Genomic DNA, 25,559 nt, shown 5'->3' on the forward strand with positions numbered 1-25,559 from the left:
GATTTGCACTGTTCACGGATACCATAGTATCTATATTTTCCCTTTTTTCTATTTTTTTTTGTTCCTTACCTACTGGCAGATCATTTTTTTTCGTTTTTTTTTGTTTTTTGCTTATTTTTTCCCACGCAACACGCAGGGTTACCTGCTAGTTCACTATAGATTTTTATAACCAGACCAAAGCAATACTGTGCGGAAACTCAGAAGTTGCAGCACGCTCATTTTATTCCTATCTGTAAATCATACAAGAAAGAGCATATCAAAATGACTCCAACGACACAACCCCTGTCTTCACTGAATATTATATATTTATCATCGAGGAGTTATATTAAAAATCAACTGGCCAAATCCGATCTTCTCCGCGCCAACGTCGTAGATCACCTCGGTGCCCCGCTGCTGCGTGTTGCCGATGATGTTGAACGGCATCGTCGAAGGTCTCGGCACGAACGCGAAGCAGCCGGTGGCGGGCGCCGTGTCATCAGGGTATATCAAGATCGCGACGGGGCTGAGGTCGAACACGGAGCCGTCGCTGAACTTGAAAGACACAGCCGGTAGGAAGATTGCATTCTGGCCCGTGAAGTCGTAGCACGTGTCGAGGGGGTCGTACGCCGGCGCCGGCTTGTACTGCGTCATGGTGAACTTGAACCGGTCGCGGAGCGGAGTGTACGCCTCGGGTGGGAGGTAGGTGAGGATGGTGCCGGAGTCGAAGAGCGTGCCGTCTTTTGTGAACATCGTCGGTGGCACCGGCAAGATGAAGCCGCCGATGTCGATGGAGACGAGCTCCACGAAGTACAACGACGGGTGATCTTTCTTCTGTATCATCGCCGTGTACTGCACCTTGTCGTTGGAGGCCGGAGTAGTGCCCATGCGTGGTGTCGAACGACGGCAGGCAGTACGAGAAGGTGGCGCCGAACGTCGCGGCGGCTTGCGAGGACAGCGACAGCGCGCCGCGGCCGAGGCCGATGAGCCCATCAACGTCGCCGAAGCCACCGACGTTTGTCTGGCCGCATCCGAACGCGAACCCGGGGAGTGCCTGCGTGGAGGTGAGCGACAGCGTCTCGTGGGACAGGACCCCAGCGGTGGACAAGCCATCGCCGTACTCGAACTTGTAGACGCAAGTGCCGTTGCTGCACTTCCCGCCGGCGGCCGCGCACTGCGGGTGGCCGCAGGGGACAGCGGAGTAGGTGGTGGACTTGGTCGGGTGGAAGACAGGGTCGTGCTGCTTGTAGCAGTGCCCGGAGCAGGGTAGGCACTGGATCCACGACACGTCGCTGCCGGTGTCGATGCTCAGCGTGTAATTCTGGGCCGGCGTGCCGAAGCCGACGGTGACCACGAACTCCAGCGTGTCGAGGGACGTCCCGGTGCTGTCCGGGATCGTCACGGCCGGCGCCTCAGCTGGCGGCGCCACCGGAGGATAAAACGGAATTCCTCGAGGGCGAGGCGACGCAGCTGGACCGAAGGGAATCCCGGGAAGGGGTCTGCCGATGGAGCTGGTGCGGCAGCTGATGATGAGATGGAGGACCTCTGGAGGAGTGTGCTCAGCCGATTCATGTCGTGGTTGAGGACGTGGCGCTAAAATGCGCTGCAGCATTTCGGTGGAGGAACTGGAAGCCCTCAGACTGCGGGGATTGTGAGCTTGTTGCCAGAAGATGTCACTCTGGGTCATTGGCATGTATTTCCTTTCGCCGCAATCTAGCGGGTCCAAACTTGAGGAACTGGCATAGAATCGTTGCATCTCTACAAGATGTGAACTTACAAGAAGAAAGAGATGTTTTTATTTGGACATTGCATTCATTAGGTAGCTTTTCTGTTAAATCTTTGTATGCTGCGTTAATTAACAATGGGGTCAGAGTATCACAAGATTTATGGCAGATCAAAATTCCTACAAGAATTAAAATATTCTTGTGGTATCTAAAAAGAGGTGTCATTTTATCCAAGGACAACCTTGCCCACCATAACTGGAATGGTGACAAAAGATGCTGCTTCTGTCACTGCCCAGAAACCATTCAACACCTCTTTTTTCAATGTTATTATGCCAAATTCCTATGGTGCGCTGTACACTTAATGTTTGGGATATCACCCCCATAGCATAGACGATTTATTTATTAATTGGTCTAAAACGGGTGGTAACATACATAATTTGTTATTATTAACGGTGGCATTAGCCTTATGTTGGATAATTTGGATAACAAGAAATGAAGTGGTTTTTGACAAGTGTAGACCGAAAACTTTTTGGCAGGTATTATTCAGGGGAACCCATTGGCTAAGGCAATGGGCAAGACTGCAGCGGCATGATGATCTTCGAGACCAATTGACCATTGCTGGACAGCATTTGGAGACGTCGGCATTGCATTTTTTTAGTTCCAATGGGTGGTTGTCATCTAAGTTTATTGTCTATAGTAGTCAAGATCTGCTTCACGCTTTTTTATCCTCGAGTCTGGTTGTAGACTCGTTTTGGTTCTTGTGCATCGACCATCGGCCCAAACTTTTTAATAATTGGCCTGATTCTACCCTGGTGTAGATGAAGCCAGATATAAACTATCATTTATTTAAAAAAAAGTAAACGGAGTCAGGTACATGTTAAGCATGAATATTATCGATCAGCTGTATTTGTATATTGCAAGCCTGAAACAATGGTTCTACACATTGAGCTGAAAATTGGTTCCAGAGGACCCGCGTATTGCTTTCTTTTTTATTGAAAAAAAAAACATTTGCCAGTTTTAGGATGCATTATAGAGGTGTCTATTAGCATTTACCAGCAAGCAGCTACTGCTTTCGAACCATCATCAGTGTTCATTTGTCTCACCCTATGTGTTGAAGTGATTTTTTAATAAGATATTCCTCTTCTTAGAGGACGAACCCGGATGTTCCTCCTTATTTTCTAAAAATTTGTCTAGTAATGTTTAATTATTGAGCTTGTCCAAGATTTTATAGAGACCTTAGAGTAAGTCTACTTGATTGAGAAAACATAACTCTACATAATGAGGGATATACTCTAGCAGATTGTGGTTCCTCATCTCCTTTATACGTGGAGCCAACATATCACTTAGTAAAAAGTGTCTTTCTTTCTTCCCTCTGCTCTCCTTTCTCTCAGCTTCTCTTCTCGCTCGCCGGCCTGTCCACGTGATGTGGCGACACATCTGCCCATTTGCTCGCGCGAAGCGGTGGCCCACCCTCTACACTCTCAGCCACCTCGAGGAGAGGCGCGCGGTAATCGAGCGTGGCGCGGTGGCCCATTTGCTCCGCCATGACAACATTTTTGGGGATGGCATGGATGCTGCTGGCCTGCTGCCCATCCGGTGTGGCTCAGCATGAGAGGGAAAGGGGAAGGTGATGAGTTGCTCTCTCCTTTCTTTAAGGGATTACAGGAGGAGTTTCTAACTGAGAAAAACTTCAGGAAAAAGGGATTAAAAGGTGGATTTGTTGGAGCTGTATTTTTCCTCTTCAGTCTCCTTTTTTTTTACAAGAACATAGAGACAAGGGATCTATTTTCTAAATTTGGTGGAGACGGTTCAAAACTCCAGATTTTGTATTTCTGAAATCAACATCACAATCCTATATTAAATAAACATGTATAACTTATAATAAAAAATATCATTTGATATTTTATATCTTACAAACAAAATTGAGTTTAATCTTATTTGTTTGCATATTTTTTTACATCAGCAACCCACTGTAACATTTCTTAGAGTTTTTTTTTGATAGGCCAATTTTAGTGTTTTAATATGGATTCTTTCTTCTTTGCGTGATTCCCCCTGTTACTGTTTTCATAGCAACCTTATTAGTGGCATCCCAACGTTCTAACCAAAATTTACCATATTTGACATGGAGAGAAAGGTCAAGGCATGGCCACTTATCATGTATATAGCTTAAAATGTGGAGAGATCACGTCTGGTTATTTATTCCAATAATTTGTAGCGTCCAGATATTTTCAAAAAAAAAAGACGTCATGTTACTAATTCCGAAAATTATCATAAAATCCATATTCAATATGTAATTATGTATCGCAAGATTTCTGCAGTATATATTTTAATGTGGAAAGTCAATTTCCCCTTAAACTTGTTGCTGGATTAAAAAAACATTCTCAACCCCTATTAACTTTTAAAATAGGATAAATTACCCCCTAAAATAGAGTGATTTCGATGGCAGTTTTGACTGATGTGTCAAGTAGGTCTCACATGTCCTCATTTATTTTTTCATGCCATATTATATTGAATGTTTGAGCTCCTAAATGATCTAAAAAAATCAACTAGAAAGTTTAAAACGTCTTCAAACACTACAAATTTGGCACAGAGCATGTCTCCAAGTGACATCGTTTTGAAATAAAAATCATAATTTTGAATTTATTATTTAGATAACTTAACATAAATATTTACGCCTCTAAGAGATCTCAAATAAAAGGGTGCTCAACCATAAAGTTATAGATCATATTGAGACCAATAACTTTGGTACAGACCATGTCAATGTCTGAGGTCATTTAAAAAAATAAAAAAATTAGAATTTAAAAATTTTTATTTTAAAATCTAATAACTTACATGAATATCATGATCTAAATTTTTTTTATGTTTATTTGATTTTGAAATGAGTATTTGGGATCCTAAACGAATTCAAATAAAAAAGTTGTCAACTACAAAGTTTTATAACTTTTCGAGATCTAGAACTTTCATTTTGGTAGTTTCTCCATCGTTTACAAAATTTGAATTTCAAATTTAAGAAATTCAATCATAGTTTTCTTTGACAAGATGATTTCAAATCAAAAAAGTTATCAACTACAAAGTTTCATAACTTTTTGAGATCTACAACTTTCGTTTTTGTTGTTTGTCCATCTAAGGTCATTTAAAAAATTAAATTTCATTTTTTTAGAAATTCAAACATAGTTTTTCTTGACAAGATAATTTCAAATCAAAATGTTGTCAACTATAAAGTTTCATAACTTTTTAGGATCTACAACTTTAATTTTGGTAGTTTCTCCATCCGAGGTCGTTTACAAATTTTGAATTTCAAATTTTAGAAATTCAAACGTAGTTTTTCTTGACAAGATGATTTCAAATCAAAAAGTTATCAACTACAAAGTTTCATAACTTTTCGAGATCTACAACTTTTATTTTGATCATTTGATCATTTATTCATCCGACATAATGGTAGTAACATTATTCACAAATATAAATATCCCTCTTATAGTTTATGAAGCTATAAGAGAGATACGTAAATTTTGAAAAAAAATCTCACTACCACTTTATCGGATGAAGAAATGACCAAAATAAAAGTTGTAGATCTTAATAGGTTCTACAACTTCTATGTTCATGACTTTTTCAGCTGAAATCATTTAGTGTTCCAAAATAATGTTTGAAGTTGCTATTTTTTGAAATTCAAAATTCAAATAGATAAAACACAATCACATGAAAAGATGGATAAAATAATAGTTATAAGAACACAATAAATTGATAGAGCGTGATTTTAGAATTTTTTAGAAAAAAATCATCAAATTTGAAGTTAGTATGTGGGAGAAAGACTAGTTCCAAATTTTAGCCAGAGATTAAAAAGATAAATCAGAGTTCTTAAATAATTTTAAAATTTAATTTCAAAAAGTATTTTGAACTAGTAAATGATTTCAAATAAAAAAGTTGTCAACTACAAAGTTGCATAACTTTTTGATATCTATAACTTTTGTTTTGGACGTTTCTCTATCAAGGTCGTTTGAAAAATTCAAATTTTTAATTTGAGAAATCGAATGTAGTTTTCGTTAAATAGATGATTTCAAATGAAAATATTTGGACATCTAAATGATCTCAAATTAAAAAAATTAAACAAGAAAGTTGTAGATCTCGTCGAGTACTACAACTTTGATATAAAGTTCGTCTTAATCAAACATCATATGAGAAACTTATGAAGACCCGAATATGAACCGACAGTGAGAAACTTAATTAAAACTGACAGTGATATGAACCGACAGTGAAGACCCGAATATCAGTGTCAGTTGATCCTATTATTGCCAGTTTTAGCAAAAAACCGACAGTGATGGACTATCACTGTCGGTTTCTTAAAATCCGGCAGTGATGAGGCCGGTAGTGATGTCCAATTCTATAGAGCCGCTCCGAGTATAAACACGGTGTGTGCAAGCACCTTATGATCAAGTGGTATGCAAAGCTCACTAAACACTAGTCATGTATATATCGCCCCTCACTTGAAACTAGCGTTGGAGGCTACACAAACTTTCCATGTAGGCACTGGACATGTCCGATGCGTCCACGTTAGCTAGCCATTAGGCACTAGCCGTTGCTGACGGGTGGAGCCTCAGGCATCCAGTGTGATGTCTGGTGCACCACCGGACACGTCCAGTGCATTTTGACCTTCTCCAGCCCTCTTGCATCGTCTCTAGAAATCCAGTTTGGTGCACCTGTCCGGTGCATCACCGGACACGTCTGGTGAACGCCTGTGACTATGCTTCGTGCACACTTTGGCGTCTGGTGTGCCCCAATTGCCTGCACCGGACACGTCTGGTGCTGCAGTTATAGCTGCCGTTGTTTCTTCGCGAGTCTTTGTCCAGGCTTCTTCCCTCTTGTCTTGGACTCTTGCTTGTTCTTGTAGGTCTTCTACATGTCTTCTAATTTCTTGCTTGAGGTGTTGAACATCCGTATCATCACGTTGCCTAAGTCTAAGTCCACTTTGCGTCGTTTGAACTATATCCAAAAGCACTAGCAAACAATATTAGTCCAAATGATCATTTTGATCATCAAACACCAAAATCCAAACTAAACGGGCCAAAGCTCCATTCCTTACAATATCTCATTTTGGTGCCTGATGACAACACGACCAAAGGCAATATACTTGCTAGGTTACAATGCAAAGGCAAAATCATATGATGCTAAAAAGATACTAGTTGTAACAAACTTTCTTGTCCATGCTAATGTCCCCTTATGTGGTATTAATCCACTTCCTTCCTTTCTTGGACCATCTCCTAAAATAGGGCTCTTCCCCATTATTTTTTACGATCTCCCATAATCAAAACCACTCGTATCATTGAAAGAGATTTGCACTGTTCACGGGTACCATAGTATCTATATTTTTCCTTTTTTCTATTTTTTTTTGTCCCTTACCAACTGGCAGATCATTTTTTTTTCGTTTTTTTTTGTTTTTTGCTTATTTTTTCCCACGCACCACGCAGGGTTACCTGCTAGTTCACTATAGATTTTTATAACCAGACAAAAGCAATACTGTGCGGAAACTCAGAACTTGCAGCACGCTCATTTTATTCCTATCTGTAAATCATACAAGAAAGAGCATATCAAAATGACTCCAACGACACAACCCCTGTCTTCACTGAATATTATATATTTATCATCGAGGAGTTATATTAAAAATCAACTGGCCAAATCCGATCTTCTCCGCGCCAACGTCGTAGATCACCTCGGTGCCCCGCTGCTGCGTGTTGCCGATGATGTTGAACGGCATCGTCGAAGGTCTCGGCACGAACGCGAAGCAGCCGGTGGCGGGCGCCGTGTCATCAGGGTATATCAAGATCGCGACGGGGCTGAGGTCGAACACGGAGCCGTCGCTGAACTTGAAAGACAGCCGGTAGGAAGATTGCATTCTGGCCCGTGAAGTCGTAGCACGTATCGAGGGGGTCGTACGCCGGCGCCGGCTTGTACTGCGTCATGGTGAACTTGAACCGGTCGCGGAGCGAAGTGTACGCCTCCGCTTGGAGGTAGGTGAGGATGGTGCCGGAGTCGAAGAGCGTGCCGTCTTTTGTGAACACCGTCGGTGGCACCGGCAAGATGAAGCCGCCGATGTCGATGGAGACGAGCTCCACGAAGTACAACGACGGGTGATCTTTCTTCTGTATCATCGCCGTGTACTGCACCTTGTCGTTGGAGGCCGGAGTAGTGGAGCCGATGGTGAGGTACCCATGCGTGGTGTCGAACGACGGCAGGCAGTACGAGAAGGTGGCGCCGAACGTCGTGGCGGATTGCGAGGACATCGACAGCGCGCCGCGGCCGAGGCCGATGACCCCATCAACGTCGCCGAAGCCACCGACGTTTGTCTGGCCGCATCCGAACGCGAACCCGGGGAGTGCCTGCGTGGAGGTGAGCGACAGCGTCTCGTGGGACAGGACCCCAGCGGTGGACGAGCCATCGCCGTACTCGACCTTGTAGACGCAAGTGCCGTTGCTGCACTTCCCGCCGGCGGCCGCGCACTGCGGGTGGCCGCAGGTGATTTCGATGGCAGTTTTGACTGATGTGTCAAGTAGGTCTCACATGTCCTCATTTATTTTGTCATACCATATTATATTGAATGTTTGAGCTCCTAAATGATCTCAAATAAAAAATCAACTAGAAAGTTTCAAACGTCTTCAAGCACTACAAATTTGGCACAGAGCATGTCTCCAAGTGACATCGTTTTGAAATAAAAATCATAATTTTGAATTTATTATTTAGATAACTTAATATAAATATTTACGCCTCTAAGCGATCTCAAATAAAAGGGTGCTCAACCATAAAGTTATAGATCATATTGAGACCAATAACTTTGGTATAGACCATGTCAATGTCTGAGGTCGTTTAAAAAATCAAAAATTAGAATTTAAAATTTTGTATTTTAAAATCTAATAACTTACATGAATATCTGATCCTCTAAAAAATTTCAAATAATAAAGTTGTCTACTACAGTATTGTAGATCACGTTGAGTTCTATAGTTTCATATAAAGTTTGTGTTTCATCCAACTTAATATGAAAATGTTAAGATTTTTTGATATAAAAGAAATACAGACCACCCAACATATGTGTCCCACGACCATGTGTAAGTAAAACCACCCTGAAACCACATTGAAATGGCCAGGGGATATTTTATCCGAATTTGAAAGTTGCGGTGATAAATTGTCCGATACTTGAGTGAGAGGATGCTTTTTGTATTCAGCGATAAGTTTAGGGGGTAAATTAGACATTACTCTATCTATACTAAGATAGATGGCCTCACTAGTAAAACAGTATACCAATAAAATTGCCAGTACAAAATGCTGACAATTTTTCAAAAATAAATAGACAATCCTTTTTTTTTATTTTATAGGGCAAAATCAGTAAATGGTCTCGCTCCCGTTGAAGCTCCATAACGGGAGCTGTTTGCGCCTCAAAATGAATGAACCAATCTATATAATTTCCAGCTTGGCCTGACGGGCAGCATGTGTAGTACTAAACAAGCTGCAAAATGTGCTAGCTGCAAGCCTTTAAGTTGCTCATACAACGACTTTTGTGGCGCAAGGCCGTTATTAGTAGAGGTTTTAAGAAGTTATTAACACCATAATAACACATTAACACACAATTGTGATTCTTGCGCTGGGGTGGGGTAGTTTCAGGTGCATGATGTTCATCGTGGTCCGTACCTGACTTCTTCCAGGGAGGGCAGTCGAGGTGAGCCTTGGACCTCAGCAGTTCGTCCATGCTGACGGCGAGGTACCGCCGCTTCGCCGCTGCACAAGCGCCGCAGAGAAGGCGGAGCACGAGCAGGCGCACCAGCGAGGCCATTGCGTGCAGCAGCGATCGCTAATGCGTTTCGGGGGCTCCGTGGAGCTGATGTAGGACTCGTGATCGGCCGGTCACCAAAAATAGCCGCGCCATGCACGCCTCGCAAGGCTGGCTAATACTTTGGAGCGCCCGGGAACGAGCAGATCAGCTCTGGCTGAGGAAACTAAGATAGATTTTTGTTTCTGCCCGTCGCCCCGCCGGCGACCAGAACAACACCACGGCGCATGCGTGATGGACGGGAGCTATAATGCCAAATCATCTTAGGTTTTACTACGTCAGAACACACGATCTTTGTCCAAACATCAATTTCCAGCCGGGAACAGTGTTTTTCTCTCACACCAAACCAGCCAGCAGTTAACAATCCACGATACGATACGGCCTCCCGAACCGGTTATGCTCGAGCCGACGATGATTGCCCATTTCATTTTAGCAGTCTTCGCACCTTTTTCACCATCACATCAAACGTCAGCGAATCCAAGTTAAGACGTGCTTATATAATTCATCCATAATAAGTTAGTGGGTCCTCATTCTGTCCTTTTGTGCATAGTGCACGTATTTTTCCATGGCTTCTCCTCTGCTTTCTGTTCATTGTCTTGTGTAGCTACTACTGCTACATCGCTCATGCAGGCGACGATCAGAAGCAGTATGCTCTGCATCCAGAGGTACGTGACCTCAATATTTCGTCGCCTGTCATTTGTTTGGCCGCCTGCACATTTGAGATTATGTGACCATATATACGCATGATGACTTTCAGTGAACCTGGAGCCGAGCAGCGCTACTGTGTCAGTACCACTAGTGCACTGGTATGGACCGTGCGCGCCGTCACAGTACTCTGACGCGCTGACGCCGTCCATCTCCGTGATGCTCCGCCGTCGCCGCGCCCGCACGAACATATCTGAGAAGATGAACATTATGCAACTTTGGAAGGAAGCAAGAGCGTTGCAGAGTCCAAACGACATGCCCGTCTATAGGCGTACGTCCCGTGGGGCAAGTGAAGGTGGTTTGCTTTGATCCTCACGATGGCTGGCGATTTGATGATAGCCAGAGTATCCATCAAAGAAACAAAAGAAAGAATGATTTGCCAGCCTTTCCAACATTTTGTCGATGAATTGAAGAGGGACTTGGTTGCTTTGTTTAGTTTTTTTAGCCTATGCACATTCTCCACCTCGTGGCGGTTCGTTGGGGAATTAGCTCGTTCTTATCATTCCGAGCAGTCGTCATCCCTCCTTTCATCGGGATAACTTGGACAGGGCTGACCCACTCGCTGTAAGGAACGAGATATATATAGTCCCAGTATGCAAGAGCTTCAAGACTTCCTTCATTACGACCTCTCGCATCGCATTGTTGAATCTTCTTTGAGGTTCCCTTAAAGGAGTTGAGTCAGGATCAATGGGAATACGATGGGTGCAAAGAGTGCCGATTCCTTTCAGATCTTGGAGTGTATAGCGAAGCACAGAACGATGTCTTTCTAGCGCAGTCTTTACAACCTCTTGCATGGCATTGTTGAGTCTTCTTTGAGGTTTCATTGAAGGAGTTGAGTTGGGATCAATTGGAATACGATGGGTGCAAAGAGTGCTGATTCCTTTCAGATCTTATAGTGTATAGCCATGCACAGAACGATATCTTTCTAACACGGTGATTAGCTTCAAGACTTCTAGCTTTGACAGCTTATCACTTATGATTACGGGGGTTTCATTATCATTATTGAGAAAGGCATATTTAAGAATTAAAACTAGATGGAAGAGGCTTTAACTCGATTGGGGTCGAGGAGGTTCTTCGGATTTGTCTAGGTTGAGAGGTTCATCAAATTGACTTCCTCTTGGATGATGTTATGACCGGCACCAATTATACAAGGTGTAGGCCCATGTTATGGCAAGTGGAGCTGGCCCAGGGGCCATGCGGTACTGTAGCACGTGGTACTATAGCGCGTGAAGATTAGATTGATTTGGTTTGTTAGGAAAGAGATATGTTAGATTGATTCGGTTAGGATATTTCCTTAGGGGTCAAGTCAGTCATCTCTAAAAAAAAAGAACCCTGTATCAATTATAATCAAGCAGAAACAAGAATTGTATCCGGCTTCGTGAAGGGAGCCAGGATTTCCTAACCCTAGCCGGCGCCTGCTGTGTCTCGCATGAACAGTGCCGCCGCTACTGTAGCACCGTGGGAATTCTAGGGCTGCAACAGCAGCCGCCGCGCTCTCGCCGCCACGGCCCCTCGCCGGCGTCGAGAGTACAGACCACGTCCTCCTCTCTTTCACCCCTATAACCTACGCAGTAACACCGGTAGGGCATCTAGTCCTATCAGATGAAGTATTGAGCATCGTCTTCAAGATCAGACTAGGCTACTTCTTGCAATGTAGCCGTCCTTGCCTGGTCCATCGGGTCAGTTTCAGGGGATAATGCTCCATGAGAGCATTGACAACTCGTGTAAGAGGAATGAAAAAATTAATTCTACCAAGTTGGACATCTAGTTGTCCCTTGTTAGCCCCATCAGTTAAGAGTTTGGATAGAGGCTATCCAATAAGAACATCAAAATCGGTAATACCAGACATAGAAGTCTAAGAGGGTGTCCACACCATCAAGGTTAGCAGGAGTTACTTTTGCAATTCCATTCATTCCCACGGATCGGATACAGACGGATATCACCGATATTACATTTGTTTTTATATTTCTGTCCGGATTCGGATTCGAATACGGATAGTGTCAACTATGTCAGATAGGATACGATTGGATATCAACATCATAAATATGCGATTTGAGTATTCGGATACGGATACGGTATCGGATGTTGGATATCCGGACTCGGATACGGACAGATCTCAACCCCTCTAAACGGATTCGGTTTCGAATACGGTCGAAAAATATCCGTACCGTTTTCATCCCTAGTTCTTGCTGCAATCTAGGTCGAACCTCGCGCATGCTAGCATGGTGTGTGAACCAATCGACGCCAACAATACTTTTTACAAAATGAGAGATAGATGTATGCTTATGGAAGTGGTGGGCTTTTTTTGTGTTCATGCCAACAAGCCATCGCTGAAATCCATGTCAATCGGTTTTTATTTTTTAATTATTCGGTGACATGGCTTTGTTTTATATTGGTCTAGAAGACGAGAAATTAGAAAGTGAATGAACAGAATCGTAGTCGGAGAGACAAGTTTTCTTGAGAACTTATAATGGGCCACATGTGGTGCACAGCCCGGGGCTCGGGAAGTAATTGGGCTTCATTGGTCCGTATGGGCTGTGATGATAGCGTTCCTCTCCGGGCTCCTCCGGCGAGGCCATTCCGCTTCCGCCCGCCGCTTTCTCTGCTCCTGCGGCGGCTCGGCGTCTCTAAACGAGGAGGGTGCGGCTTGCGCGTCGGCCGTCAACCTACCAGTAGTCCTGCCGGTGGTGCACGTGACAGCCACGCTTTCGTCGGCAGCCAGGAAGCAATGATGCTTACCGGATATCCTCTGCTCAACCACAATTGGTACGCTTCCGTTCCTTTCAAGATCCAATCTTTCTGATTTCAGACAACCGTACCTAAGTTGGTTGAGATTCTGCGTGTGATTGCTGAACCTTATGGATGCGTGTGTGGTTTAGGGCGTCTAAGTCGGTATTGTTAAAAGAAATTGACCAAATAAAAAGATATAGTTTCATCATACAAGATAATGGTAGCAGTTCCCCGTGTGCTTACTTCGGTTCCACCATTGGAATAATGAATATAGGATCTAGATACATAATCACACACTGCTATGCAGTGCAGCTTGGGATGTGTTTGGTTTGAGGAATGATGTGGTCCATCATTTTCTCACACCTTCTTTTTTGTTTGATTTGTGAGATGGAATGAGTTGATCCATATTCTTCAGAAGCTAATAATTAATATATGCACGAAGAATAGTTTGATTCAACCAAAATTCATGTAATGAATTCATGTTGCGACACCTCAAGTAGCATGAGGTGGTTCCTCAAATCAAACACACCCAAAAAATTTAATTCTCAAATGTGCAATAATAGATATCACCCCATGCAATGTACAAAAAAAACCCTACTATAGCTCTGATTAATGACCACAAATCATTTTTACCTTCCACCTGAGAGGCTTGACATTGTGCCAACACTCATTGCCAGCTGTGGATATGAAATCAAGGAAGGATCGAATCCCCTATTTTCCATAAAGGCTAGCATGCTGATGCTTATATCTGATGGCGTGAACTCTGGCAACTGCATGTCACCATTAAGGTATTGAATTACAAGATGCATACTAGGCCTTGCACTAGCGAATGGTTGTGAGCACAAGAGCCCAAGTTTTAAAACCAGGCATGCCTCATCTATGTTGCAGTTACCTTCTAGCCTCTTGTCTATTGTCTCCACCAATAATCCTTTCTGCCAATGGTCAAGTACCCAATCAACCAACATAATACGCTCACCTAGCTCATTTTGCTTAACAGGTGAAAGGTCCTAATGGCTAGAGGGGGGTGAATAGCCTAATAAAAATTTCTACAACAACACTTAACCAAATGGTTAGACAATTATGAGGCGTAGCGAGTGTTGCACTAGCCTACTTAAAATGCAAGCCACCTACCACAATTCTAGTTTAGATAGTGTCTATTCACACAATAGCAAAGACACTATCCTATGTTAGTGTGCTCTCAAAGACTAACTAAAGAGCCACACCAACCAAGCAAGCAAGCTCTCACAACTAGCTACACTAAAGAGCTTGTCAACTAGTTTGCGGTAAAGTAAAGAGAGTGGTTAGGATAGTTATACCGCCGTGTAGATGAAGAACCAATCAATCACAAAGATGAATAACAATGAAGACCAATCACCTCGGAATCAATGATGAAGACAATGATTTTTTACCGAGGTTCACTTGCTTGCCGGCAAGCTAGTCCTCGTTGTGGCGATTCACTCACTTGGAGGTTCACGCGCTAATTGGCTTCACACGCCAAACCCTCAATAGGGTGCCGCACAACCAACACAAGATGAGGATCACACAAGCCACGAGCAATCCACTAGAGTACCTTTTGGCGCTCCGCCGGGGAAAGGTCAAGAACCCCTCACAATCACCACGATCGGAGCCGGAGACAATCACCACCTTCGCTCGACGATCCTCGCTGCTCCAAGCCATCTAGGTGGCGGCAACCACCAAGAGTAACAAGCGAAATCCGCAGCGAACCACGATCACTAAGTGCCTCTAGATGCAATCACTCAAGCAATGCACTTGGATCACTCCCAATCTCACTATGATGATGAATCAATGATGTAGATGAGTGGGAGGGCTTTGGCTTAGCTCACAAGATTGCTATGTCAATGAAAATGGCCAAAGATCTGAGCCACAGCCGGCCATGGGGCTATAAATAGAGCCCCCATCAAATAGAGCCGTTATACCCCTTCACTGGGCAAAACGCGCTCTGACCGGACGCTCTGGTCAAACTGACCGGACGCTGGCCCTCAGCGTCCGGTCACCCGATGGACGCCACGCGTCACCAGCTTCAAACACAGTTCGTCAGATTCCAATGGCTACGAAGCTGACCAGACGCTCCGATCAAAACTGACCGGACGCTCAAGCCCTAGCGTCCGGTCGTTTCCAGTAAGCTCCCCGAGGCATGTTTTTTCGACCGGACGCGTCCGGTCCACCTTGACCGGACACAGCCTGCGTCCGGTGCTCAACGCTAGCCTACTGTGCCGTCTGACAGCTCGACCGGACGCAGCCTTTCAGCGTCCGGTCGCTGAGTGACCCAGCGTCCGGTCAGTAGACCGATGCCAGCATCATTTCGACCAACTCCATTTCAACTCTAACTTCTTCACCCTTGCTCAAATGTGCCAACCACCAAGAATTTTCCAAACCCATCTCAACCCTACAAACACGTTGTGCACATGTGTTAGCATATTTTCACAAATATTTTCAAGGGTGTTAGCACTCCACTAGATCCTAAATGCATATGCAATGAGTTAGAGCATCTAGTGGCACTTTGATAACCGCATTCCAATACGAGTTTCACCCCTCTTAATAGTACGGCTATCAAACCTAAATGTGATCACACTCTCTAAGTGTCTTGATCACTTAAAACAAAATAGCTCCTATGGTTTATACCTTTGCCTTGAGCTTTTTGTTTTTCTCTTTCTTCATTTCAAGTTTAAGCCCTTGATCATCGCCATGCCATCACCATTGTCATGCTATGATCTTCATTAGCTTCTCTACTTGAAGTGTGCTACCTATGTTATGATCACTTGATAAACTAGGTTAGCACTTAGGGTTTCATCAATTCACCAAAACCAAACTAGAGCTTTCAATCTCCCCCTTTTTGGTAATTGATGACAACCCTTATACAAAGATATGAATTGAAATTCAATTGAATCCATGTTGCTTGCCCAAGCATATTTACCATGTGTAAAAAGGATATGGACAAGTTTCATGAACCCTAAGTGGTAGCAATTGCTCCCCCTACATATGTGCTAAGAGTTTGGATTGAAGCTTGCACATATGCTTAGATAGGTAATGTAGGAGTCAATGTCTACCATATGATGCTAAGGTATAAAAGATGGACCTTTGAAGCGTGATACCAATCAGAGTGCACCAATATACCACCCTTAGCATCATGGTTAGCTCAATACCACTTAGAAATATTTGGAAGTGAAATCACTAGATATCCTATACATGCTAGTTTGCATTTCATCATTCAAATCTACAACTAGCATACATCACACAAGCATGGATATTATAAATATGGAACTTATGCCATGCAAGCAAACATATGAAATGCACGTTCAAATGCACCATACAAGTTCATGAGCTTGCTCCCCCTACTTGTGTGCTCAAAATTTTAGTTGATCCCTTTCCTTTGTTGATCCCTTTCCTTTGTTTCTCTCCCCCTTATCCCCTTTATCTTTGTTTCTCTCCCCCTTTGTCATTAATGACCATAAAGGTTCTAAATAGAATTACTTGTAGGGTCGAGATTATCAATGTCAATCAATGGGGTGAGGGTCATTTTCCCAAATTTGGTTCAATTCTAGATTATTTCCCAAAGATATTTAACTCGGTTTGATCCAAGGACAAGCTTCTTCACACCTCCAAATAAGGGTTATCTTGTACCATGTTGAGTTAAACACTTATAGTTCATTTTCTAGATTAAACACTAGGTTTACAAGCCCATAAACATGTCATATGCCATCACTAGATCAAGTCAAGCATAGAAGCAATAGTGATACCATATTGACATCAAAATCCATTTGATTTTCATGAATGAGCCTAAAAAGATAGAACCATATGCAAGATCCTACTAAGATTGAAAATATGACTAGATGCACTAAACATGTCCTTAGCAAGGATGTATGTCATGCCAATCAACTTTTACCTTAGATTGCTCGAAGGAGAGGCATGTCATATGAGTGGGGGTGCATCAACACATATTTGAGAAATCCAATATGTTCAACTCATTTCTTAGCTTGCAAAACCTTTTCTCATCCAATGGCTTGGTGAATATATCGGCAAGTTGATCTTCGGTGCCTACACTCTCAATGCAAATGTCCCCTTTTTGTTGGTGATCTCTTATGAAATGATGGCGGACATCAATGTGCTTTGTTCTTGCATGTTGCACCGGATTGTTGGTTAGCTTGATTGCACTCTCATTGTCACATAGCAATGGCACTTTCTTGAACTTAATTCCAAAATCACTCAAAGTGGCCTTCATCCAAAGTATTTGTGCACAACAACTACCGGCGGATATGTATTCGGCTTCGGCGGTAGATAATGCAACACTATTTTGCTTCTTTGATGACCATGAAACAAGTGATCTTCCCAACAATTGACATGTGCCCGATGTGCTCTTCCTTTCAACCTTGCATCCCGCATAATCCGAGTCGGAGTAACCAACTAGCTCAAACTTTGCTCCTTTGGGATACCACAAACCAATATTTGGTGTATACTTCAAGTACCTCAATATCCTCTTTGTAGCTTTCAAATGACTTTCTCTTGGTGAGGCTTGAAATCTTGCACACATGCATACACTAAACATGACATCCGGCCTTGATGCGGTCACATAGAGTAGGCTTCCAATCATAGACCGATACAACTTTTGATCCACCATGTTTCCACTTGCATCACTATCCAAGTTGCCATTGGTTCCCATTGGTGTGCTAATGACTTTGCTATCAATCATTCCAAACTTCTTGATCATGTCCTTGATGTACTTGCCTTGACTCACAAATGTACCATTCTTCAATTGCTTGATTTGAAGACCAAGGAAGTAACTCAACTCTCCAATCATGGACATCTCAAACTCATTAGCCATCATCTTTCCAAACTCATCACAAAATTCTTGATTGGTTGATCCAAATATGATATCATCAACATATATTTGCAACACAAATAGATCTTTTCCAATCTTCTTGATGAAAAGAGTGGTGTCAACCTTGCCCATGGTGAACCCTTTAGAGAGTAGGAAATCTCTCAATCTCTCATACCATGCTCTAGGTGCTTGCTTCAAGCCATACAATGCCTTCTTCAATTTGTACACATGGTTGGGCTTCTTGTCATCTTCAAAACCGGGAGGTTGCTCAACATATACTTCTTCATTGATATAGCCATTGAGAAATGCACTCTTAACATCCATTTGATAGAGCTTTATGTTGTGAGCACAAGCATAGGCTAGCAAGATTCTAATTGCTTCCAATCTAGCAACCGGGGCATATGTTTCTCCAAAGTCAAGACCTTCAACTTGTGTATAGCCTTGTGCTACCAATCTTGCTTTGTTCCTTACAACTATCCCATCTTGATCTTGCTTATTTCTAAAGACCCATTTTGTTCCAATCACATTATGTCCCTTTGGTCTTTCTACCAATTCCCATACTTGATTTCTTGTGAAGTTATTCAATTCTTCATGCATAGCATTCACCCAATCAACATCCTTCAAAGCTTCATCTATCTTCTTTGGTTCAATGGATGACACAAAAGAGAAGTGTTCACAAAATGATGCCAATCTTGATCTTGTTTGTACACCTCTTGAAATATCACCAATGATTGTATCCAAAGGATGATCTCTTGCAATACTTGTTGGTTGGAGCAATGGAACTTGATTGCTTGCACTTGTTAGATCATTTGGTTGAGATGATGTACTAGCCATTTGATCTTGATCAATATCATGAGAGTCACTTGCACTAGCTTGATTTGTATCATCTTGCATATTTGAGTTGGAGAGCACTTGCACTTGATCATCTTCATCATCATTCACTTGCCTAGGCCTCAATTCACCAATATCCATGTTCTTCATGGCATTTGAAAGTTGAATGCCTCTAACATCTTCTAAGTTCTCATTCTCTTCTTGTGAACCCTTGGTTTCATCAAATTCAACATCATGAACTTCCTCAAGAGTACCACTATCCAAATTCCAAACTCTATATGCTTTGCTTGTGGTGGAATAACCAAGTAGGAATCCTTCATCACATTTCTTATCAAACTTGCCTAATCTTGTGCCTTTCTTCAAGATATAGCATTTGCAACCAAAGACCCGAAAATATGCAATGTTGGGCTTTCTACCATTCAAGAGCTCATATGGTGTCTTCTCTTTCAATCGGTGACAATAGAGGCGGTTGCTACAATAGCATGCCGTGTTGATAGCTTCGGCCCAAAAGGATTGACTCACATTGTACTCACTAAGCATAGACCTTGCCATATCAATGAGTGTTCTATTCTTTCTCTCAACAAGGCCATTTGATTGAGGTGTGTACTTGGCCGAGAATTGATGTCTAATTCCAAATTCATCACATAACTCATCAATTCTAGTGTTCTTAAACTCACTACCATTGTCACTTCTAACTCTCTTGATGGTTGTTTCAAACTCATTGTGAATGCCCTTAACAAATGATTTGAATGTTGCAAACACATCACTTTTGTCCACTAGAAAGAATACCCATGTGTATCTAGTGTAGTCATCCACTATCACAAATCCATATTTATTTCCACCGATACTAGTGTATTGTGTTGGCCCAAACAAGTCCATGTGCAATAACTCAAATGCTTTACTAGTGCTCATCATGCTTTTCTTAGGATGGGTGTTTCCAACTTGTTTGCCGGCTTGACAAGAACTACAAAGCTTATCCTTTTCAAACACAACATCTTTCAAGCCTTTAACTAAGTCATGCTTAATCAATCTATTCAATTGTTTCATTCCAACATGACCAAGCCTTCTATGCCATAACCAACCCATGCTAGACTTAGTGAACAAGCATGTAGACAATCTAGCTTCACTAGCATTGAAATCAACCAAGTATAGATTCTCATATCTAAAGCCTTTGAAGATCAAGTTAGATCCATCTACACTTATGATTTCTACATCATCTACCCCAAATATGCATTTGAATCCAAGATCACACAATTGAGCTACGGATAGCAAATTGAAGTTCAAGCTCTCTACTAGCAATACATTGGATATGCTCATGTCATTGGATATTGCAATCTTACCAAGCCCTTTGACCTTGCCTTTACCATTGTCACCAAATGTGATACTATCATAGCCATCATTGCCATTGGTGTTGATTGAGTTGAACATTCTTGCATCACCGGTCATGTGTTGAGTGCACCCACTATCAAGAACCCAATGCCTTCCTCCGGCTTTGTAATTGACCTACAAAAGAAAATCAATTCTTTTTAGGTACCCAAACTTGCTTGGGTCCTTGAAGGTTAGTAACCAAGCTCTTTGGCACCCAAATGGCTTTCTTCTTTGAGCCCATCCATGGTTTGCCAATGAACTTAGCCTTCACACCATTTGTACCCTTAACAAGCATATAGGAAGAATTAAGCTTAATGGAGGATACATTAGCATTTTTGCTTTTGTTGGTGCATTCATGCTCTCTATGACCAACTTGCTTGCAACTAGTGCAAAACCGACCATTGTTCTTCACAAAACTTGTCTTGTGAGGAGCAAAGGCCGCCTTGCCTTTCTTGGGGGTATAGCCCAATCCCTCTTTGTAGAGAGAAGCTCTTTGGCTACCCAAGGCCATAAGCAAGCGGTCCTCACCACCATAAGCCTTAGCCAAGGTGTGAGTGAGCTTAGTTACCTCCTTCTTGAGGTTCTCATTCTCAACCACTAGTGAGGTATCACAAGTGTGACCATCACTACTAGATGAGGTAGAAGTGGAAGTGCTACAAGAAGGGTTAGTTGGAGGAACAATGATAGGCATAGATAGTGATGTATCAATTAAATCACAAGTTAAACCTACATCACAAGTTTCAACATGCTTCTTTTTATCTTGTTCATTAAGCAAAGTGGAATGAGCTTTTTCAAGCTTTTTGTGAGCCTTGCCAAGCTTCTCATGGGCATCCTCTTGCCTCTCATGAGATGCACTAAGCTCATCAAATGCTTGCTTAAGGGCTTTTAGTTCCTTACGCAAGCTTTTGCATTCCTTTCTTGAGATGTCAAAGTGTTCTCTAGCATCTTCTAGCATGTCAATTAATTCATCTTTTGTAGGTTCATCATCATCATTATCACTATCACTATCATGTTCACTATCACCTCCATCATCACAAGTTTGTACCTTAGTGGCCTTAGCCATGAAGCATGATGGAGAGTCGAAGAGAGAAGGCTTCTCATTGATTGCTATACTTGCAAGAACCTTCTTCTTGGTGGTCTTGTGATCATCACTATCATCATCATCATCACTTGAGGAAGCATCACTATCCCAAGTGACCACATATGATCCACCCTTCTTCTTCTTGAAGAATGTCTTGTCCTTCTTCTCCTTCTTTTCTTTCTTGTCCTTCTTCTTGTTCTTCTTGTCATCATCATTGTCGCTATTATATGGGCATTGAGCAACAAGATGATCTTTGCTTCCACACTTGAAGCATCTTCTTGACTCATCTTTGTTCTTGGATGAATACTTCTTTCTTCTTGCACGGTAGCCTTTCTTTACCATGAACTTGCCAAACCTCTTGACAAAGAGAGCCATCTTCTCATCATCACTATCATCCCATGAATCATCATCCTCACTTGATGTTTCTTGCTTTGCTTTGCCCTTGGATGATGTGGCCTTGAATGCCACGCTCTTCTTCTTGTCATCCTTCTTCTCATCTTTCTTCTCCCTCTTTTCTTCCTTCTCATCATCATCTCTATAAGCATCATCGGTCATGATATCTCCCAAGATTTGATTTGGTGTCATTGTGTTCAAACCACTCCTCACTAGCAAGGTGACCAACATTTTAAATCTCCCGGGCAAACATCTCAAGAACTTGTTTGAGAAGTCCTTGTCCTCTATGTTCTCACCAAGTGCTTTGAGATCATTTACAATCACCTCCATTCGGTGGAACATGTCCGGCACACTCTCATCCTCCTTCATCTTGAAGCTTGCAAACTTTTCTTTGAGGATGTATGCCTTTGCACCCTTCACGGCTTGAGTACCTTCAAATGATTCTTCCAACTTCTTCCAAGCCTCATGTGCCATCTCAATATTTTTGATTTGCTCAAATGTTCTTGCATCAATTGCATCATGAATGGCACTTAGAGCAATATCATTGTTTTGGAGAAGTACTTCTTCGGCGGCGGTGGGATTTTCCGGATTACCAATCTCAATTTTAGTTTCTACCACCTTCCACACCTTTCTATTGATTGACTTGATATGTGTGGCCATCTTTGATTTCCAATAAGAATAATTTGAGCCATCAAATTGGGGTGGCTTCTTGGTGTTGTTGATTTGAGCCATTTTAACACCGAAGGTTGTTAAGCCACAAATAACGGTGACCTCGGCTCCGATACCACTTGAAAGGTCCTAATGGCTAGAGGGGGGGGGGGTGAATAGCCTAATAAAAATTTCTACAACAACACTTAACCAAATGGTTAGACAATTATGAGGCGTAGCGAGTGTTGCACTAGCCTACTTAAAATGCAAGCCACCTACCACAATTCTAGTTTAGATAGTGTCCTATGTTAGTGTGCTCTCAAAGACTAACTAAAGAGCCACACCAACCAACCAAGCAAGCTCTCACAACTAGCTACACTAAAGAGCTTGTCAACTAGTTTGCGGTAAAGTAAAGAGAGTGGTTAGGATAGTTATACCGCCGTGTAGATGAAGAACCAATCAATCACAAAGATGAATAACAATGAAGACCAATCACCTCGGAATCAATGATGAAGACAATGATTTTTTACCGAGGTTCACTTGCTTGCCGGCAAGCTAGTCCTCGTTGTGGCGATTCACTCACTTGGAGGTTCACGCGCTAATTGGCTTCACACGCCAAACCCTCAATAGGGTGCCGCACAACCAACACAAGATGAGGATCACACAAGCCATGAGCAATCCACTAGAGTACCTTTTGGCGCTCCGCCGGGGAAAGGTCAAGAACCCCTCACAATCACCACGATCGGAGCCGGAGACAATCACCACCTCCGCTCGACGATCCTCGCTGCTCCAAGCCGTCTAGGTGGCGGCAACCACCAAGAGTAACAAGTGAAATCCACAGCGAACCACGATCACTAAGTGCCTCTAGATGCAATCACTCAAGCAATGCACTTGGATCACTCCCAATCTCACTATGATGATGAATCAATGATGTAGATGAGTGGGAGGGCTTTGGCTTAGCTCACAAGATTGCTATGTCAATGAAAATGGCCAAAGATCTAAGCCACAGCCGGCCATGGGGCTATAAATAGAGCCCCCATCAAATAGAGCCGTTATACCCCTTCACTGGGCAAAACACGCTCTGACCGGACGCTCTGGTCAAACTGACCGGACGCTGGCCCTCAGTGTCCGATCGCCCGATGGACGCCACACGTCACCAGCTTCAAACACAGTTCGTCAGATTCCAACGGCTACGAAGCTGACCGGACGCTCCGATCAAAACCGACCGGACGCTCAAGCCCCAGCGTCCGGTCGTTTCCAGTAAGCTCCCTGAGGCATGTTTTTTCGACCGGACGCGTCCGGTCCACCTTGACCGGACACAGCCAGCATCCGGTGCTCAACGCTAGCCTACTGTGCCGTCTGACAGCTCGACCGGACACAGCCTTTCAGCGTCCGGTCGCTGAGTGACCCAGCGTCCGGTCAGTAGACTGACGCCAGCATCATTTCGACCAACTCCATTTCAACTCTAACTTCTTCACCCTTGCTCAAATGTGCCAACCACCAAGAATTTTCCAAACCCATCTCAACCCTACAAACACGTTGTGCACATGTGTTAGCATATTTTCACAAATATTTTCAAGGGTGTTAGCACTCCACTAGATCCTAAATGCATATGCAATGAGTTAGAGCATCTAGTGGCACTTTGATAACCGCATTCCAATACGAGTTTCACCCCTCTTAATAGTACGGCTATCAAACCTAAATATGATCACACTCTCTAAGTGTCTTGATCACTTAAAACAAAATAGCTCCTATGGTTTATACCTTTGCCTTGAGCTTTTTGTTTTTCTCTTTCTTCATTTCAAGTTTAAGCCCTTGATCATCGCCATGCCATCACCATTGTCATGCTATGATCTTCATTAGCTTCTCTACTTGAAGTGTGCTACCTATGTCATGATCACTTGATAAACTAGGTTAGCACTTAGGGTTTCATCAATTCACCAAAACCAAACTAGAGCTTTCAACAGGCCTATGCCCACATGTCACTTCAAGAAGGAATGTGCCAAAGGCAAACACATCTGTAAGTGGGGATGCCTTACCCATGCGTACCAATTCTGGGGCCAGGTAACCCATGGTGCCAACCACACGTGTGGTCTGTGGGTCTGTGCCATGGTTATATGACTTTGCAAGGCCAAAGTCTCCTAGCCGTCCATTGAATTCGCTATCAAGAAGCGCATTGCTTGCTTTGATGTCTCGGTGGATTACAACTTTGTCCCACTTCTCATGAAGGTAGAGCAAGCCACACGCAGCTCCTTTTATGATGTGAAATCTTGTAGCCCAATCCAGTGAAGGTTTGTCATGTGCACAATATAGGAACTTGTCAAGACTACCATTTGGCATGTAGTCATATACCAAAAGAAGTTCACTTTTTCGCCTGCAATAGCCTAGTAACTGTACGAGATTTCGGTGTCGAAGGTGGCCAATGCTAACAATCTTAGTGATGAACTCTTTTGTTCCTTGCTTTGAGTCATGTGACAACCTCTTCACTGCAATTTCTAATTTAGATGTTGGAAGTATGCCTTTATACACCTTCCCAAATCCTCCTGCACCCAGCACATTCTTATTCTTAAATCCTTTAGTGGCAAGGAACAAATCTTTGTATGTGAACCGATGTGGCCCAAACTCAACCTCCCAATCTTCCAGTAGCTCATTATTTGCCAATTTCCTCTGTGCAAGTAAAATGAAGGCGGTTCCAGTAACAAAGATGAATGATGCAATGGCTGTTGGAAGAACGATCATCAGGACCTTTGATGGTGACCTGGAACCGACACGAGGTAACTTTGGCAGCTTGGTGATGTCAATCTCTAGAGTTGTATTGCCCATACTGAAACTCCAACCAAGCAAGCAATATTTTGAGTTAATTACTCCGGTTGAAGATGAGAATCCAACGTATGCGGTATCTGTGAGAACTGTTGAGAGATTGTAGATGGCTGAGACTAGTGGCCTATTAGGTTTAGCCATTTTAATGGGAGCCAAGGTTACATGGATCTGTGTGGTCCCTCCATCATATTCCACCCACACCTGCATCACCTCATGACTAATGAGTGACATGTTCTTGAACATACCATTTTTGTCGTCGTAGAAACCAGCACCCTGGGATTGTATGGAGTGGAGACTATTAATATTAATGCCAATGTGGTTGTCGTTGATATCCTTGAACTCACTGTTTTGTATGGTGTCAAGCTCAACTGCAAAGATATGGTTGCAAAGAAATGGATACATTTATGAAGGGCGGGCCTGGTGCAAGCGGTAGAGTCTTACCGCCTGTGACCGGAAGGTCTCGGGTTCGAGTCGCGGTCTCCTCGCATTGCACAGGCGAGGGTAAGGCTTGCCACTAACACCCTTCCCCAGACGCCACACAGAGCGGGAGCTCTCTGCACTGAGTACGCCCTTTAAGAAATGGATACATTTATGAATGAAAATGAGATTCAATATAATTCGAGAATCACAAAG

The 25,559-nt window shown here is 43.0% G+C and overlaps 1 protein-coding gene and 2 pseudogenes across 1 annotated transcript; all 3 read right to left on the reverse strand.

Annotated features, from left to right (window-relative positions):
* Nucleotides 1–277: 277 nt before the first annotated feature.
* Nucleotides 278–1,548, reverse strand: LOC136522964 (aspartyl protease family protein At5g10770-like; annotated as a pseudogene).
* Nucleotides 1,549–7,335: 5,787 nt separating this feature from the next.
* On the reverse strand, nt 7,336–9,516 carry LOC136523938 (aspartyl protease family protein At5g10770-like; annotated as a pseudogene).
* Nucleotides 9,517–24,038: 14,522 nt separating this feature from the next.
* On the reverse strand, nt 24,039–25,328 carry LOC136523941 (L-type lectin-domain containing receptor kinase SIT2-like). Its single transcript, XM_066517452.1, has one exon. The coding sequence runs from the start codon at nt 25,326–25,328 to the stop codon at nt 24,039–24,041; it is 1,290 nt and encodes a 429-aa protein (XP_066373549.1).
* Between the last annotated feature and the right edge of the window lie 231 nt (nt 25,329–25,559).

This window comes from Miscanthus floridulus, chromosome 18 (assembly GCF_019320115.1).
Source record: "Miscanthus floridulus cultivar M001 chromosome 18, ASM1932011v1, whole genome shotgun sequence".
NCBI classification, from domain to species: domain Eukaryota; kingdom Viridiplantae; phylum Streptophyta; class Magnoliopsida; order Poales; family Poaceae; genus Miscanthus; species Miscanthus floridulus.

Bases quoted from the DNA above. Each gene is read 5' to 3' on its own strand.
- LOC136523941 (XM_066517452.1), bottom strand. From the start codon at position 25,328: ATGTATCCATTTCTTTGCAACCATATCTTTGCAGTTGAGCTTGACACC.